General features: G+C 41.3%; 2 protein-coding genes across 9 annotated transcripts in view; one reads left to right on the top strand and one right to left on the bottom strand.

Annotated features, from left to right (window-relative positions):
* The window catches only part of LOC138966853 (kinesin-like protein KIF2A), a 44,341-nt gene extending 36,045 nt beyond the window's left edge, over positions 1–8,296 (top strand). For all 8 annotated transcript variants that reach the window (XM_070339213.1, XM_070339215.1, XM_070339214.1 and 5 more), the window contains 3 exons: positions 69–141; positions 1,795–1,857; positions 2,281–8,296. In XM_070339213.1, coding sequence (XP_070195314.1) covers positions 69–141; positions 1,795–1,857; positions 2,281–2,378 — 234 coding nt within the window. In that variant the 3' untranslated portion in view covers positions 2,379–8,296. The remainder of the gene's footprint in view (positions 1–68; positions 142–1,794; positions 1,858–2,280) is intronic.
* A 2,233-nt stretch (positions 8,297–10,529) lies between these two features.
* The window catches only part of LOC138966851 (uncharacterized), an 8,201-nt gene continuing 1,745 nt past the window's right edge, over positions 10,530–16,985 (bottom strand). The window contains exons 2-3 of the mRNA XM_070339211.1: positions 12,815–14,155; positions 10,530–12,363 (exon numbers count right to left, since the gene is read on the bottom strand). Of these exons, the coding sequence (XP_070195312.1) occupies positions 11,215–12,363; positions 12,815–13,828 (2,163 nt within the window). The 5' untranslated portion in view covers positions 13,829–14,155 and the 3' untranslated portion in view covers positions 10,530–11,214. The remainder of the gene's footprint in view (positions 12,364–12,814; positions 14,156–16,985) is intronic.

The following is a 16,985-nucleotide window of genomic DNA, read 5'->3' as shown; positions in this document are numbered from 1 at the left end:
AAGCTTGTTTTGATTTGAAGAAAAACCTGGGTGTTTGTGATCAATGTGATGTTATCATTTGTTTACAGCAAAGCCTAAAGTGGGTGCAGGAGGACAAAAAGCTGTTCAAGGCGACTGAGAGTGTGGACTATGACGTAGAAGGTAAGCAGGGAAGATTTAAGGATTGGAGGGTTTTTGACTCACATGCGAAGCAAAAGTGAGTCTATGTACTCACCCGAGTCGTCCGTCCGTCCGTCCGTCCGTCCGGAAAACTTTAACGTTGGATATTTCTTGGACACTATTCAGTCTATCAGTACCAAATTTGGCAAGATGGTGTATGATGACAAGGCCCCAAAAAACATACATAGCATCTTGACCTTGCTTCAAGGTCAAGGTCGCAGGGGCCATAAATGTTGTCTAAAAAACAGCTATTTTTCACATTTTTCCCATTTTCTCTGAAGTTTTTGAGATTGAATACCTCACCTATATATGATATATAGGGCAAAGTAAGCCCCATCTTTTGATACCAGTTTGGTTTACCTTGCTTCAAGGTCAAGGTCACAGGAGCTCTTCAAAGTTGGATTGTATACATATTTTGAAGTGACCTTGACCCTGAACTATGGAAGATAACTGTTTCAAACTTAAAAATTATGTGGGGCACATGTTATGCTTTCATCATGAGACACATTTGGTCACATATGGTCAAGGTCACTTTGACCCTTATGAAATGTGACCAAAATAAGGTAGTGAACCACTAAAAGTGACCATATCTCATGGTAGAAAGAGCCAATAAGCACCATTGTACTTCCTATGTCTTGAATTAACAGCTTTGTGTTGCATGACCTTGGATGACCTTGGGTCAAGGTCACATGTATTTTGGTAGGAAAAATGTGTAAAGCAGTTCTTAGTGTATGTCATTGCTAGGTTTAGCTCAAGGTCATGGTCATGTAAAGGTCAAGCATGTGAGTCGTATGGGCTTTGCCCTTCTTGTTAGACCTGGGAACCCATACGATTTCGCTGTATTTTTACGCATGATTGTTTAGCATACGATCAGTACGGTCAGTGGACAGAAAAAAGGGCGAGAAAAATTCCTAGACTATTTTTTCTTCACAAGCGCATCCCAATGCCGATCCGGTATTTTGACACATGATTACAGTTTTTGTCAGTAAACATTGAGTGAAGCATTTGTTTAAAATGTTTTGGTAAACTTAAGTAATGGTGTGAGGGACGTGTGTGAAGTAAGTTTGAATCATGGATGTTCAAATGCTGTGTGGAGTACGCTCATTTTTCTGAAGATACACCAAGTTTGTTTGAGATCACTCCAAGTGCAAAACTGGGGTTCCCAGGTCTGGGTTTTCAAGCTTGTCATATCTAAATCTTGCTTCATTATTTAACACGCAGGCAATGTTGGGATGTCCATTTTGGCAGTGTAAAAAAAATAGTCTGCTCAATGGAATGGCTGCGTCATTTACATGATTGTGTGGGAAAAGCACAAAGTTTTGAATTTGAAGTTCGTGTGTTAGAAAGGTCTTGCGTTGTTGATTATAGCAAATATGGTCCATATAAAGTATTTAGCTTCTGAAATATCAAAGTTTGTCACACAAGACATTGAACATGCACGCACAGAGGCGGATAAAACAATCAATGCATTGTGAGCCAGTAAAACAACTTCCAACACTGCAGTGAAGCCCTTTCCCGAGTGAATGAATGGAATAAGAGAGTTTTATTTTTATTTTTTATTTAAATAAAATAGGTATTAGTGTTAATAAGTTCCAAGTGTTTTGTTAAATTTTGCTTTATGTTGTTTGTTTTCAGCCTATGCCAGGCAACTGGACAGTCTGCTGGCTCAGAGAATACAGGTCTTAACAGCTCTCAGGGGTCAGTTTGCTTTTCTCATTTTGAAGCTGTCTTGTCAGATTCATGTTGTTGGCTTTCTCTTAACAGTAGCCCCCCCCCCCCCCCCCCTCCCTGTTTTAAGACCTTTCTGTTAAGACCCTAGCTCTTGTCAAGCATTTTTGTTCATGTCCCAATAATTATGCTGTAGGTGTGTGAAAGGGGAGACAGGGGTAAAGTCTGTAGTGAATGATCGTGGAACAGTTGTAAAGTTAAAAGGATGCGCAATTTAACTGTGATTGTGAAATGCATCTTTTAATTGATGTAAGTGTGTTGTTTTGAAGCGCAAGATAGATTTTTCATGTTTTGACTGTTAAGTAACGCCTCAGTTAAGCATATTCATTTTGTTTTCAAGAACCAATGTGGACAGGCAGAAATGTGAAATGTTATCTCACTGTTTTATTTCAGAAAAAGTGCAGACGTTCCGTGGGGAGATGCAGGAAGAGGAGACGCTCAGCAGGAACATGAAGCCCACCAAGCAGTCCAAGCGGCCGCCCAACAAATAACAGCCCCCTCTCCACTGTGCCAACTATCACACTTTAAGCAACACAGACGTTCACGCTGAGTAGCCACATACATATAATATTATGCATCGGATATTTTCGTCTTAGTCGAGTTGTGCGTAAACTGTCTCCTGTAATCCAGACACTCTTTGATGAGAAGGGACAATGGTTTTGACTGATACAGTCATGGCCTATCAGACAATTTGCATCTCATTTTTTGCTCATCATGGTGTAATTCTTCCTCGATCAAAGGAATTTGTGTCACGCTGGGGCCAGTTGACCATTCGACCACCGTCCATTGTGATCTGGCAAGAATAGTCAACTTCTGTGTAGCTGTGCTCTCAGACTTTTGAGGAGCTCTGCTGGCTAACCTGTTGCACTTACAAAAGATACTGTGATTGTGAGACTTCTCCATTTCCATGAAACCGTGTGCATAGAATACCAATAAAGACTGACCAAAGTGGAACCTTCTGCATCTTTCTCTCTGGTTTATTATCATCTCTGTACTCTTCAACTTAAACTATATTTCCTTCTCCAAAATATTGTTTTCCCTCACATTACCCTCTTAAAGTTTATTCCTGCAAAACCAAGTGACATACATAAAACTGAATCAAACGCATCCTTCTTTCAGGAAGGGTTTTTGTTGTTGCAATTTAAAGATAAAATAAAATGCAAAACAATGTCAAAAGCAGAACAAAGTTTGGATCGAAACAGCCTTTGTGGTGCTGTTGGTACATAATCATACTGAATTAAACATTCTTGTGAGATAGTTAAAGTGCATTTATTTGATTGAACTGACTGCATTTAGCTGGGATTGAATTTGGATCCCGGGTAGAAAACATTTTTTGGTTTCTTTTTTGGAGTGATCTGGTAGTGTGTTAATGATGCAAAAGTTCAGCGCAAAAATGTTATGCTCATTATATTCTTTAAGATGCTTGTAATTTCCTGCTGAAAACTTCTGTGCCTGCCCTGCTTGCACCTCAGTTATGTTTGAATGAACATTCAGTGTCACAGTTATTGTCAAAAAACATGACTTACCTTTTGTTGTACTGCAACTTCAGTCCTACTCCCAGTGTACTTATGTTGTTTTGGGGTCCATGTATTGGGATGGTTTCCAGGCCATTTTTCCTTTTGTACCTGTTGGATTTTGACAATTTATCTGCTTACCATTTGTTTTCACGTCCTTCGTCCCTCGACCAATTTCTGTGTATAGGATGGTAACTTAAAGTCTACACAGTCTACTATTGTAGGTATCTACCTCGGCAGAATGATACTTATCCATGCCAGGTACCATTCCTGTATTCCAGGCCCTAGTCAAGGTATTGTTACTCAGTTCAGGGCATCCAATCTCTTCAATAGTCAACAGCCTCTCAGTTTTAGTCCCACAACAATCCTAATTCTGCCCGTGCGATTGAATAAGGCTTCCGTGGGGAGATGCAGGAAGAGGAGACGCTAAGCAGGAACATGAAGCCCACCAAGCAGTCCAAGCGGCCGCCCAACAAATAACAGCCCCCTCTCTACCGTGCCAATTATCACACTTTTAGCAACACAGACGTTCATGCTGAGTTGCCACATACGTATATTATGTGCGTCAAACTGTATCACAAAAAAGCTCTTTCACCCTGACAAGGACCTGTTCCCTTATAGAACAGGATTGTTAAGCAGTCATAACCATACATTAAACACTAGAAGATAATTAGAATCAGAGCATCGACATTGTTGCTGTGCTAGCAAAGTTAAAATGTCAATCTTGGGTTTAAAATCACATTTCACTGCATTCATAAGTCAAAAGTGTGCACAGGGAGCAGTCCTCGGGTTAATTAATGTAGCTTTAATTAGTAGTACCTACACTCTTTTTGTAAAGTATTTAACTAAAAGTAGTACCGACACATTTGTTTGTACATGCCTTGTGACTGTAGTCTTACTTTGCAGCATTATATGTTTTGTGATTGTTTTTCAGTGTGTCAAAAATTCAGGGAGATTATTTGCTTGTAGTTCTGCCTTCTGTTGTCTCACTCTCAACTATCTCTTGATGTGTTCTTCAAAATGATAAATGAACAAAAACTTGTCAAAGAAATCGGCACCACATCAGCTCAAAATCTATGCACAAAGAACGGTACTAATAGCTTAATAGTTTGATGATGAATAGTCAACCTTACCCCCTTATATATATATATATATGTATATACTTAACTCACAATGTTTAAAATGGTTGGTTCGTATGTATAATGTTTGTCTTTGTTTTTCTACTTCGATACAGGACATGTGGTTGTGGCGGTGCTCTGACTGAGTATTCCACAACATGGAATGATTCCTTAGAAGAAAAAACAATTTATATGATAATAGCTCACAGCAGATTTGCAACAATTAATACTCGAGCCATCAGTGCATGTCATGCACCGGATTTGAGCCATGCTATGGTGAGCATTTGAGAATACAGTGGAGTCCGGGTACAACGAATCTCAAGGGAGATACATTTTAGTTCGTTATATCAGTAATTCGCTGTAGAGTTTTCAACCCTCAAGACAAGTTTTCCCAATCACCTTCAAATGATCGTCCCATCGATCTTTCCTTGGAGAGTACAATCTCTGCATGTTTTCAACAGCTTCATAATATAATCCATAGAGAGTGGCAAACTAACAGCGGGAGGTGCATGAAAAGCATCAGTTTTCACGATAAAACTTTGACTCGCTCATTCATGGGACATAACTGCACTCTGGACTGTCCACAGTGTTGAGCAATTTAGGAGACTTCGATCACTGCCTGAGGAGAGTATTGATTTAAACGAACGCGTGGTTCTTTATCGCGTCACTCAGTCACGGATCGGAGAAAACAAAAAAACAGTTCCAGATTTCGAAACCATGTTCGTCAGCCATTGTTTTTAGCAAGACAGACCACATGTGCACGAGTTCGCTGACGTACATCGCAAAATGTCATGACGTCACCACAACTTTCGGTTTTGGTTCGATCTGTTCCGTGCACCTCCCGCTGTTAGTTTGTTCAGAGTTCGCTCATCACGCGATGTGCACTTGTGTTTGTGTATTTTTGTCTTTGGAGACAATTGTTGACATCAGTTCGTTGTAGCCTTGTGACTTTTAGAGACAAAACGGCTCTGGGGCGATGAAAACGTGTTTGTTAAAAGAGGGGTTCGTTATGCAAATGAGTTCAAAAGGTTCGATGTAGCCGGAAAGTAACAAGTAAGAAATAGAAGGCTGTCTGCCGGGAAATCAATGGCAGTTTGTTAAAAGAGGGATTTGGTAATACCCAGGTTCGTTATAGCTGGACTCCACTGTATTACTGATTTACTGTAGAACAAATTTCTAGATAATAACAGCAGAGTTGCAGTGATTAATACAAATTTAAAAAATTAAAAAACACACTTGCCATGAGTGCAAGTTGGTCCACCTTATTTTGAGCCAGGCTACTGTTAAGTGATGAAGAGAGCTTGCTGCACTAGTAGCAAGAGAGTGGAATACAATCTGTGCATGTATCTAGCTACTGAGTGGTACATGGATGGCAAGACTGGTTATACTCGCCTAATACTTTGTTGAACATGATTTTTCATACAATCAATTATGAACTGATCACTGGAATTATAGAAATTAGTAACTCGTCGCTCTTGTGCTGACAATGTTGTGACAGCTGTGCCTGAATATTATGTCATTTGATAGGCCTCCACTACTGTTTCTGCACAATCACTGACAGTCTCAACATTTGCGGAATTTGCCAATTGTGAGCTGTGTAAGCTGAGAGCACATAATTAACCCTGATGTTAAGCACAGTAACAGGCATGTAGCTGTGTTACTTATAATTGCACCATGACATGTCAGTGAGAAAATAAGGGTTTGATCTCTTATGTATCAGTGTACGCATGTATCGGTGTACGCTTAGCTGCTGACATCCTCTGTTTTTGGAGAACACACAAGAAAGCAAAACTTGCATGCTGTGATATTTTGTACCTTATTAGTGTGTTTGTCATGAACTGTAATTCAATTTGTTTGTGGTTGTGGGCTTGCAAAAGTGTTTGTTTTGAGAAGCCAATTCCATGTACATTTACATTATTATTCTATTTTTATCATTTATAAATTATATGTATTTCAGATGCTTGGTTTATTTTCACAGCCATTGTTTTTCTATATCAGTGTTCTCTTTAAGTTGGGAAGGATACAGGCTTCTCAAATAGTTAAATCTGGAAATGTTCACACCAGTTTAAAACCAGAGGACATTTTGGGATTGATTGTGTACTAAGAACAAAGCACAGCAAGTCTGCTTCATGTACCTGCACATTTATACTCAGTGTGACAGAAGTATAATCAAAGTTTTTCTTTTCAATTGAGTGGTTGCAGGTACATGTAGCAAGAACGTGACGAACAAAAAACACTGCTAATGTTCTGTTTTTCCATCTCACTATCATTATTGTCATGTTTCCATTGGTTCTTTCTGGTGTCACAAAGTCAAATGTACTCAATCATCTGTTTCCAGTTTTTGGCCATATTTCATCTGGGGCAAGTACATGTACTTGGGTAAATACACGGTCACAATGTAATATGAGGTCTACACTTTTGAAAATGAAAGACAGAACACGTGTCTTGTTCATAGGCAGAAACAACATAATTCTTTGGTAAAAATTTAGAGTTTTTGCAATGAGGGATTGTTTACATGTTGTTTTTGAGAAATATAAATGTTCTGTAAATGTATATGGAAGGGAAGAGGACAGTTTTGTCTCTGTGTATGTGTAATTTCATGTCATGAAGTTTTGGAGGGATGAAAGCCAGTGGTTGTATTTTTTTGCTGTACTAATGAGGATGAAGGATGCATGTGTAAATAGTGTGTAAACATAACTACAGAGTGTGAATGATAAGGGTAGATATACAAAGATGAAAAAGGGAAGAGAGGGGAATGGGGCAGGGTAGGAGGGAGGGAGATTTTTTTCCGGGGGGAGGGGGGGGAGTATGTCCGTTTTGTGAGGTTGCTCAGAAGTACACCAGAAATGTGTATCCATATTTTGATATGTATATTACAGTAGGCCATGCATGATTTTTCCCCCACAACAGATCTGATATGTTTTAATTGAGCGTGGAAAGCCAAACTTAGAGATTGATAAATTCAATGAAATGCTAAAATGTTACAGTGGCATCTGTAGAATACTAGATGCCTAATAATGAAGCATTTTTAGCTAGTTTGTATAGTTGTTTGTAGTTCTGTGTCTCACAAATAAGCTTCCATCAGTATTTTTTGTACAGAATAATGCCATTTTTGTTTAATTTTTAATTTCAAATTACTGCGACATTCGTCAAAAGCCTGATATTAATCGGGCAAAGCTGACTTCACAAAGTTTACTTCTTGAAGCTCCCTGGATGAAGCTACGGCCCTGAATTATAGCAGCAAAGCTTCGGCAAAGTCAATAAGCAGATCATGTCTTCGGCATCTTGAATTTAACAGCCCTCTTCTGACAAAGAGAGCAGAAAAGTTGCAGCTTCGCCAAAGCTTTGTGTGCGGAAACTTGCGATTCGAAATTGGAGAAGAAATATTTGTCCGTAGCGACATGTTTATGGTGAAAAGGTGTACGAAGTCACTGGCTCAATTAAGGATGGCCTCATGGTCGTAAGTTCTCTTTTTGACTCTCTCTGTATTTCATTTGCTTTTTTTAACACAAAACAAATTCATGTTCCATGAAACATGCGAAGGCTACAGTTTGAAACATTTTTGTTTATGCTTGTAACTACCTATTATTGAAGTTAAAAGTATACACAAATTTATTGTGTTTGAACGGAGAAAAAATGATGATCAAAAACCACAATAATGAACTTCTTAACATTTGTACATGTATGTGTATTTCATGTTGCTCACATGCCTGCTGTCTTGTTCACTTTTTGTAAGAAAGAAGCAAATGGAATAAATGAATCTTAACTGACAGTAAACTGTGTGATTGTGTTTGTGCATGTGTGTGTGTATCTTCATGCCTGTGTAATTATTAATGCGTGCGTAAGTGTGAGTTCATATTGGTACCTGTGTGTGTGTGTGCTAATTCGTGTGTAATGGATTGCACATCATTTTTGTTTTATTCAAACACACACACACGCTCATAGTGTCTACAAGCATGTGCACACATACAAAGAGAGATATAGACAGCAAATAAAGATGAGGTCTTCACATGAACATTCTGCTGAATATTATATTTGTTTATTTTCAATTTATATTTATATTTATTTATTACCAGCCTGCTTAATATGTACAATGGACACAAGCTTACCCTAAAGAACATGAAAGACAGTGGATATGACTTGTACATGTATGTAATTCACATTAATAAATAAAAATTTAAATAATGTACAGGAAGATAACTAGTGTTGGTGTCACATATTCTTTAACTAGATGAATACCCGCTTCGCCGGGAAGAAGTAGAGCCGAATACCCGGCTTTGCCGGGTGTTTGCCGGCGCATGATTGTACGTGATTGACGCCACACGAAGGAAGGGAGATAAACGCGCAAAACACTGGAGAAGATAGGAAGAGTTACTGGAAATGGATGTACAGAAAAAACAAAATCGGTTCAGCGCTGAGAGCACGTGTTGAAAATTTTCATCGACTAGATTGTGTCCGGGGTCTACCTGAATATGCCCACCAAATTTGAAGCAGATCCATCGAGAACTTTGGCCGTGCATCGCGACAGACAGACAGACACACACAAGCTGTATATAGATATAGATGTATACATGTATATATATATATATATATATATATATATACAAGATACAAGATACAAGATATTTATTCACCAATTTTGCAAAAGGATTTCATCTTGGCACGGCACGGTAAAAATAAAATAAAAACCAACCAGACACATATGCAGACACACATCACCATGCATGCATACATACGTACATTACACTGTCATGCACACACAGACACAACTCACACACACACACACACACACACACACACACACAATTATTTACATTCTCACACATAACCAGCCACATATCTACATCACAAATTCACATCGTCGCCTTGTAAAGGTAAAAACCATATCAGTTTAAAAGGGGTGCCAGTAATATCAATACAACATTAGTGAATACTAGAACAATACCTAAAATTTATAATCCATTTAAAAGTAAGTAGTACACGTAATTATTATCATTTAGTCAGATCATCACATAAAATTATATAATCATGATCTAGCCAGTTAGACAGTTTAAAACAACAGTATTAACAGACTATCACAGATCTACTCAAGCACCTGAACCTAGAGTCGCATTGCACAAAACTACTACATATATATATCTTAGTAAAAGAACACACCCTTGCACCCACCCAAGCACCTATATGCACCCATGCACACACACATACACACACACGCAAACACATTTAGTTACATGTGAGTCATGTTGGGTGTTTTTTTGTGGTTTTTTACCCAAAAGTACTTAAATCCTGAAGATGCCATTTCCATGTGCTGATGAAAGAAAATGTCAGATTTAAGATCTTTTCATTTGATTTAAACCTAGGTCGTCAAAACTTTTACAAATACGCATCATGAACTCCTGTATAAGTATTTAGAAATACACGTAGCTTCTATCGTTCCCGCACAGGCACTCGACACGAGATGGGCGGGGCCTTTGGCGTGTGCTCTCCGCCACCCTCACCACGTCATGTGCCTGTGGTTCCTGGGTCTCGTCAGACAAATCAACAATTCCCGCTGGAGTTGCTATAAACATTTGACAGTGTGAATTTTAAACTTTGCAAAATAGAAGACATCGACTCTTATCTAATTCAAGGCAGCACCCTTTCACCAAGGATGTTCCTCAGGGTCTTGCACTCGTATAGCTTATGGTTTTTAGAGTGGGTTTTAGTATGGTGACACCACTGTGACGCGATGAAGCCAGACTATGTTTTAGCAGCTGGTTATATTACCGGAATACACATCTAGTATGTTTTAGTAGTTTTAGTCGTTCTTTAACCACTGTGATGTGTTGGAAGAGTTTATTTTTATGTGCTGTTTTAGAGGTACATTTTATCAGTATGGAACATGTTCACTTCTTACAGTAGTTGATAGTGGGGGGGGGGGGGGGGGGGGGATCCTATCTTATTCTGCGTACTTTTATTGTGGGACGGCGGGGGGAGGGGAGGGGGGGAGGAATGTATGTTACCAGTGCGGGAACAGGGGTTGGAGAGGGGGGGGGGAGTGGTGGGGGGGTCCTAGGGGTTCCGATAGCTCTTAGAGTTTCATAGTTCTCACCATGTCTGTATAGTGTATGTATTAGTTACTGTGATACCAAATTGTCTTACCCATGTATGTATGATGCTATGCGCCAGTGATGTATGAATGCTATTTATTTTTGTTTTTATCACACAGCAAGCTGCTTTCCTCGTGTATTTTTTATGTTCATTCATGTATTGTACACTTGGCAATAAATTATCTATCTATCTACTTCCTTTAAAACCTGTCCTTCGAAGTCGACTACGCGAAGTATACTTAGTGAAGCTGGCCGCACGGAGCTTTAGCCACAGGCGGAAGGTATCGTCCATTGGACTACTACTACACAGGCGGAAGGTATCGTCCACTGGACTACTACTATCATAGAAAGAACTAGTCTTTCTGTGATAGTAGTAGTCCAGTGGACGATACCTTCCGCCTGTGCTTTAGCCCTGAGTGTTCCACGGTATAAAGACTTGGCAAAATCTTCGGGAAGACAGCCGACTTGGGGCTCAATTAAGGACCGCCTTTAAACTATGCTCTACGTTCCTCGTTGTCAGACCAAAGGGCTAAACAACAAGTCCACATCATAAAATCTGTGGTCACACAAAGTTAGGAAGTATGCGCCTGGTTTGGAGAAGGAGGTCTACACATCAGTACGTGACTCCTCCTTGAAACTAATGTCAACCCATTCCTGGCATTTGAGGTAGAAATCCACCCCTCCTTTCTCCAGTTTGGCCACCACCTCACTGAGCGATGCACCAATCCACCCGGCCTTCCCCTTCCCCTCTCTTTCCGCCCACCCCTTCCCCCTCTTCCCTCCCCGTGCCATCCTAGCGTAACCACCTCCTCGTGGTCCGCCCCGATCCACGTGTTCTTGTACCCGGCCGTGATGATGCCGACTTTGCAGATGATATGAGTGGTAGGGGAGATGTTGCTTCTGAGGGTGTGAGGAGGACATCCCTTGCGGTTCTCCGGGAACAGATTTGGAGAGGGTTTGCAGAGGGGGTAGGGTTTGGGGCCTGCGATAACCTGGCGAGACTTCTCCAGGCACATGGCAAAAGAGCTGATCACTGTCTTCCATTTGAAGAGTTCGCCTCACGGTACCTCGTTGTTGTTGTTGTTGTTGTTGTTGTTGAAGGAGGTCACTCTGACCTCGGCCAGTAGGACGACCAGCAAGCTGCCCATTGTAGAACTGGCGAAGCTGCCAGTCTAAACGAGGATTGTATGCATGAACATCGCCATATTTCTGTCGAAAACTGTCATAAGAATGCCCGCCTCTTGGAGGCTCTGAATGTCCCCGAGCAACAGGAACCCCGCCATGCCGAGAACGTTCACTGTATCTTCCACGACCCTGATCTGCAACCGTGTCATCTTCAGTCTTCTGACCCCGACCTTTGACAAGGTCTTCACCATGACCTTCACCTTGAATCTGATCACAATGACCTTGGCCGAAAAGCTCCAAGAACGCTTCTTTGTCATGCACATACACACGGTCATCACTGTCACGAGCATCCTTGGACTTTCCAGGCGAGGAAAGGGGCCCATCTTCATCGCCACGAGGGAGGGATTCGGCGAAATCTGATGTGGAGGGGGTGAAGGTGGCCGAAGAACAGACCTCCCTCTCCGAGGAATGGAGATCTGAGGTGAAGAACACCTTGTTGGGTTCTAGGAGTTGGTCAATACGTTTCAGCATGAAGTAGGTCTTCTCTCTGGCGAGGGCGGCCACGTCCAAGTCATCCAGGTAGTCTTCTTGTTGCTGTGCACGTTGCTGAGGTGAAGGACCTGGGGCCATCTGAGGAGAAGAACAATATTGGAGGTTATGTTCAGTGTTGGAGGCGTTGATTATCATCATCATCATCATCATCATCATCATCATCATCATCATCATCATCACCACCACCATCACCATCATCGTCATCATCATCAACCGTGATTCCTTTACAGAGCATTATCGTCATCATCATGATCTTCGTCCTTGTATTCGTTTCTGTTATAATCAGTCAGAACCAAAAACCCACTCAGTTTTATCTTAAATGCACAAACGGTAAGGAGCACAATTACATCCGAAACAAAAACAACTGCACGAAAAAACAAGCATAATAAAATCTTAGAGATCTGAACTACATTTGATTGCTTGAATCCCAAAACATGAAAGAAAAAGAGATTCGGGCCGCTGAACCTTTGTCGGACTTTTCTGTTCTGGGCATTGGACGTTACGTTAGTCTAGCCAAATCAATACTTACCTTTGGATCAGCAATAGGGGCAGCAGGTCGGATGATACGCACGGTACCATTGCGAGATCTGAAGTCTGTCATCGTCTTGATCTGTCTTCTCCCCGCCGCCTTGTCATTACCAGGCCCTGCCCCTGCTCCTGCTGCGCGGCTCATTGGAGGATAGCGCTTGGGGGCGTGGCTTTTGGGATGCAAATCAGGCTCCAGTTTTCGTTCCACCTCCCAGTCACGTGACCCCCACGTGTTGAAGACGGTGCCGTCCAGCGAAGACTGGCGAACTTCGGGTAAAGCGTTATGCGGAGACTCGCGAAGGCTGTGCTGAAAGTCTTTTGAGGTTGACAGCGGGTCGGAAAAGGATTGAACCTCCCGTGGTTCATGGTGAAGAACTCCTGAGTCTGCCCATGAGAGGGACACAGTGCCTTGTACGCTGGATGCGGTCGTTGTGACGGAGGTGTTCCGGTCAGCCGGGGAAGAACTCACAACGGCATTTTGATCGGGAGAAGGTTTGTCTGGATTGATCGTTGTGGAGGGTTTGGGGGTCGCGCTTTGGTGTCTGTCTGTCACTTCCGTGATCGATATCTGTGGCCGTGCGGAGCTCGATTCTTCCAAAACCCTGGTCTTGTATGAAAACCTGGTTTTGGACACTTCCTTTGCATGATTTACGGTGCCGGCGTGTTTTGGCGGCTCTCTAACGTGTCCTTTCGAATTCCTGTCGTTTTCAGAAGTCTGTTCTTTACTTTCAATACTTTTGACGTCACATAATTCGGCCCTTCTGACGTCACTTAGAGAGGCTCTTGATTCACCGAGGTTCTGATCATCGGACGTGTCATGTTGAAATCCTGTCACGTCAGAAAGGCGAGTGGTGACGCCGATTTCTCTGAAGACGTGAGTTTTGATGGCCGGGACAGCACCGTAGTGACGCCACTGATTGTACGCTAGATCGTCTGTTCGACGTAAGTAGACCACTCCGCGTTTGACGTCATAAAGACGTCGATCCCGACAAAACGTCTCTGCATGCGATGCCATTTTTCGCAACTGGATGCTCGGTAGAAATATCTTGTAAACACCCCTATTTTTTCGTTTTGGTGATGCCGAGAGGCATTCACTCGGTCATGGTAAAGATTCTCTCGACGTGTAAACCCGATAAATCTGCGTGGATTTTGTGGTTTTTGTTGTTATTCGACGTGATGTTCATGAATTCGAAGACTAAGCACGACTCGACAGATCAAAGTTGAATTCAAACCAGTAACAGGTTTTCAGTTAGGTCAACAGAACACCAGATGCAGATGAATGTGGAAGGTTTCCAATGATTATAAATTAGGTCGCAGCCACGCTGATAAGTGACGACTGTGCCTGATGAAAGAAGAAACAAATGTCATAATAGAGAAACGGATAAATTAAACTTTCAGCTATTTGTTTGGAACCGTAATACGTATTGGCACCGAAGAGAAGGTGGTTGGATTTTTTGGGGACAAATATCAATCAAAATACACAAAAAGAAAAGAAAAAGCAGCAACAATACACGTGAAGTAAAAAATATAATCAAAGACAGACGCGTACAATTTCTCTGTCTGTCCGCCTGTCTGTTTGTCTGCCTTGCTGTCTCTTTTTACACTCATACTTTACCCCCCACCCCCGGGGCCACACACAGACACACACGTTCACGCACATACACAGACACACACACACATACGTTCACGCACAGACACACACACACACACACAAACACACACACGCGCGCGCGCGCACAGTCCCAACACGTACCTTATCACCCAACTTTCTACTTCTCACCTCCCTTTCTCCACATCCTACCCTTACAACTCCCCACCCCCCACCCCTCTAACCTCCTTTCCCCAAATATCCATCCTATCAACACAAACCAATTAGCCCTCAGAGCAGCAGAAAAGCTGAGCAGATCAATCCAATCAACAGTCAAACAATGGGACACACGGCCTTGGGGCCGAACCTAGATATTGATGTCGTTGGAGGCAGCACATTTCACGACGAAAAGCAAATTGACCGAGCCCACTGGCGAGCTATTGTTGTAACTGAGTTGATTCAGACACACAAAAGACGAACTGTGGATATATTGCTCTGACGTTGTTGTTTTTTGGACTGTGGAAGAGTTGCATCCCTTCAAAACAATGATGCAAACTGAACACATGTGGCCACTGATCAGTGAAGCAAAACGCTGTTGGTGGCATTTCAGTCACACAATAGACGAATTGTGGATATAGCTCTGCCGTTGGTTTTTATATTTAGTCAAGTTTTGACTAAATATTTTAACATCGAGGGGGAATCGAAACGAGGGTCGTGGTGTATGTGTGTGTGTGTGTATGTGTGTGTGTATGTGTGTGTGTGCGTGCGTGTAGAGCGATTCAGACCAAACTACTGGACCGATCTTTATGAAATTTGACATGAGAGTTCCTGGGATTGCTATCCCCATACGTTTTTTTCATTTTTTTGATAAATGTCTTTGATGACGTCATATCCGGCTTTTCGTGAAAGTTGAGGCGGCACTGTCACGCCCTCATTTTTCAACCAAATTGGTTGAAATTTTAGTCAAGTAATCTTCGACGAAGCCCGGGGTTCGGTATTGCATTTCAGCTTGGTGGCTTAAAAATTAATTAATGACTTTGGTCATTAAAAATCTGAAAATTGTAAAAAAAAATAAAAATTTATAAAACGATCCAAATTTACGTTTATCTTATTCTCCATCATTTGCTGATTCCAAAAACATATAAATATGTTATATTCGGATTAAAAACAAGCTCTGAAAATTAAATATATAAAAATTATTATCAAAATTTTTTTTTCGAAATCAATTTAAAAACACTTTCATCTTATTCCTTGTCGGTTCCTGATTCCAAAAATATATAGATATGATATGTTTCGATTAAAAACACGCTCAGAAAGTTAAAACGAAGAGAGGTACAGAAAAGCGTGCTATGCAGCATAGCGTAACCACTACCCCGCTCGCGCGCTCTTCTTGTCAATTTCACTGCCTATGCCGTGAGCGGTGGACCACGAGTATACGGTCTTGCTGCGTTGCATTGCGTTCAGTTTCATTCTGTGAGTTCGACAGCTACTTGACTAAATATTGTATTTTCGCCTTACGCGACTTGTTTTTGACTATGGAAGAGTTGCATCCCTTCGAAAAAATGAGGCAAACACGTGTACTGTGGCCACTGATCAGTGGAGGAAAGCGATTAGGATGGCAGTGAATATAGTGAGATCTATTGAGCATATAAAAGAAAAATAACGTCAAAGATTTCTATTTGGATAGCTTTCTATGACTTCTATATAGAGTCATGGTTTCACACACCACAAATCTTCTCTAAAGCCACTCGTGCACTTTACTACACATACTCGTGCATTGGATAGGTTGGAGGCCGGGTTAATAAATTACACAGCCAGTGCTCGTATTAATACAGCGGCTAAGAAACCACAACATTTTAAACCATCTTGCGTGTCACAACTTCTTAATACTACACTGAACCTGGTAAGACCAGTCACACTAATACAAATGAAGCTCCTGTGAACAAAATCAAATCTTGACTACATACATTTTAACAAACACGTGTAGCGCTTTATAAAAAAAAATGTAGCCTACTTTCAAGAAAATGAAAAGAACCCAAGATCACATACTGAAAACTTCCAAGTGCACAACTACAGGCCTAGTTACTCCACACCAGAGGAATGCTAGTTTAAATGGAGCTAAACAGGGTGAAAACCTTTCACCAATTGTATTGACTTTTCCTACAAGAAATCGATTGATAAGAAACTTGAGCCACGAGTCTCTTTGTTCGAAGCTTTAAGGTGCGTTTACATGCATTGCCACGAACAAACGCGTGTTTGACGATATGCCAAACAACAGCGAAGATCTTTATTACACTCTTTAAAGTGATATTGTACACCCATAACATTGTTTAACTCTTCACCATGGACACGGGGGTGGGGGAGGAGAGAGGGTGGAGGGAGAGAGAGAGAGAGAGAGAGAGAGAGAGAGAGAGAGAGAGAGAGAGAGAGAGAGAGAGAGAGAGAGAGAGAGAGAGAGAGAGAGAGAGAGAGAGAGAGAGAGAGAGAGAGAGAGTGAGGAATTAAACAAATAATAAAACAGCATAATCTTAGTGAAACCAAACCCTTCAAATCACTGGTACCTGCGTACAAAATAATAACTATC

This window comes from Littorina saxatilis, linkage group LG5 (genome assembly GCF_037325665.1).
Source record: "Littorina saxatilis isolate snail1 linkage group LG5, US_GU_Lsax_2.0, whole genome shotgun sequence".
NCBI lineage: Eukaryota > Metazoa > Mollusca > Gastropoda > Littorinimorpha > Littorinidae > Littorina > Littorina saxatilis.
The sequence above is the reverse complement of the archived record's forward strand: the minus strand, read 5'-3'. Positions and strand labels throughout refer to the sequence as shown.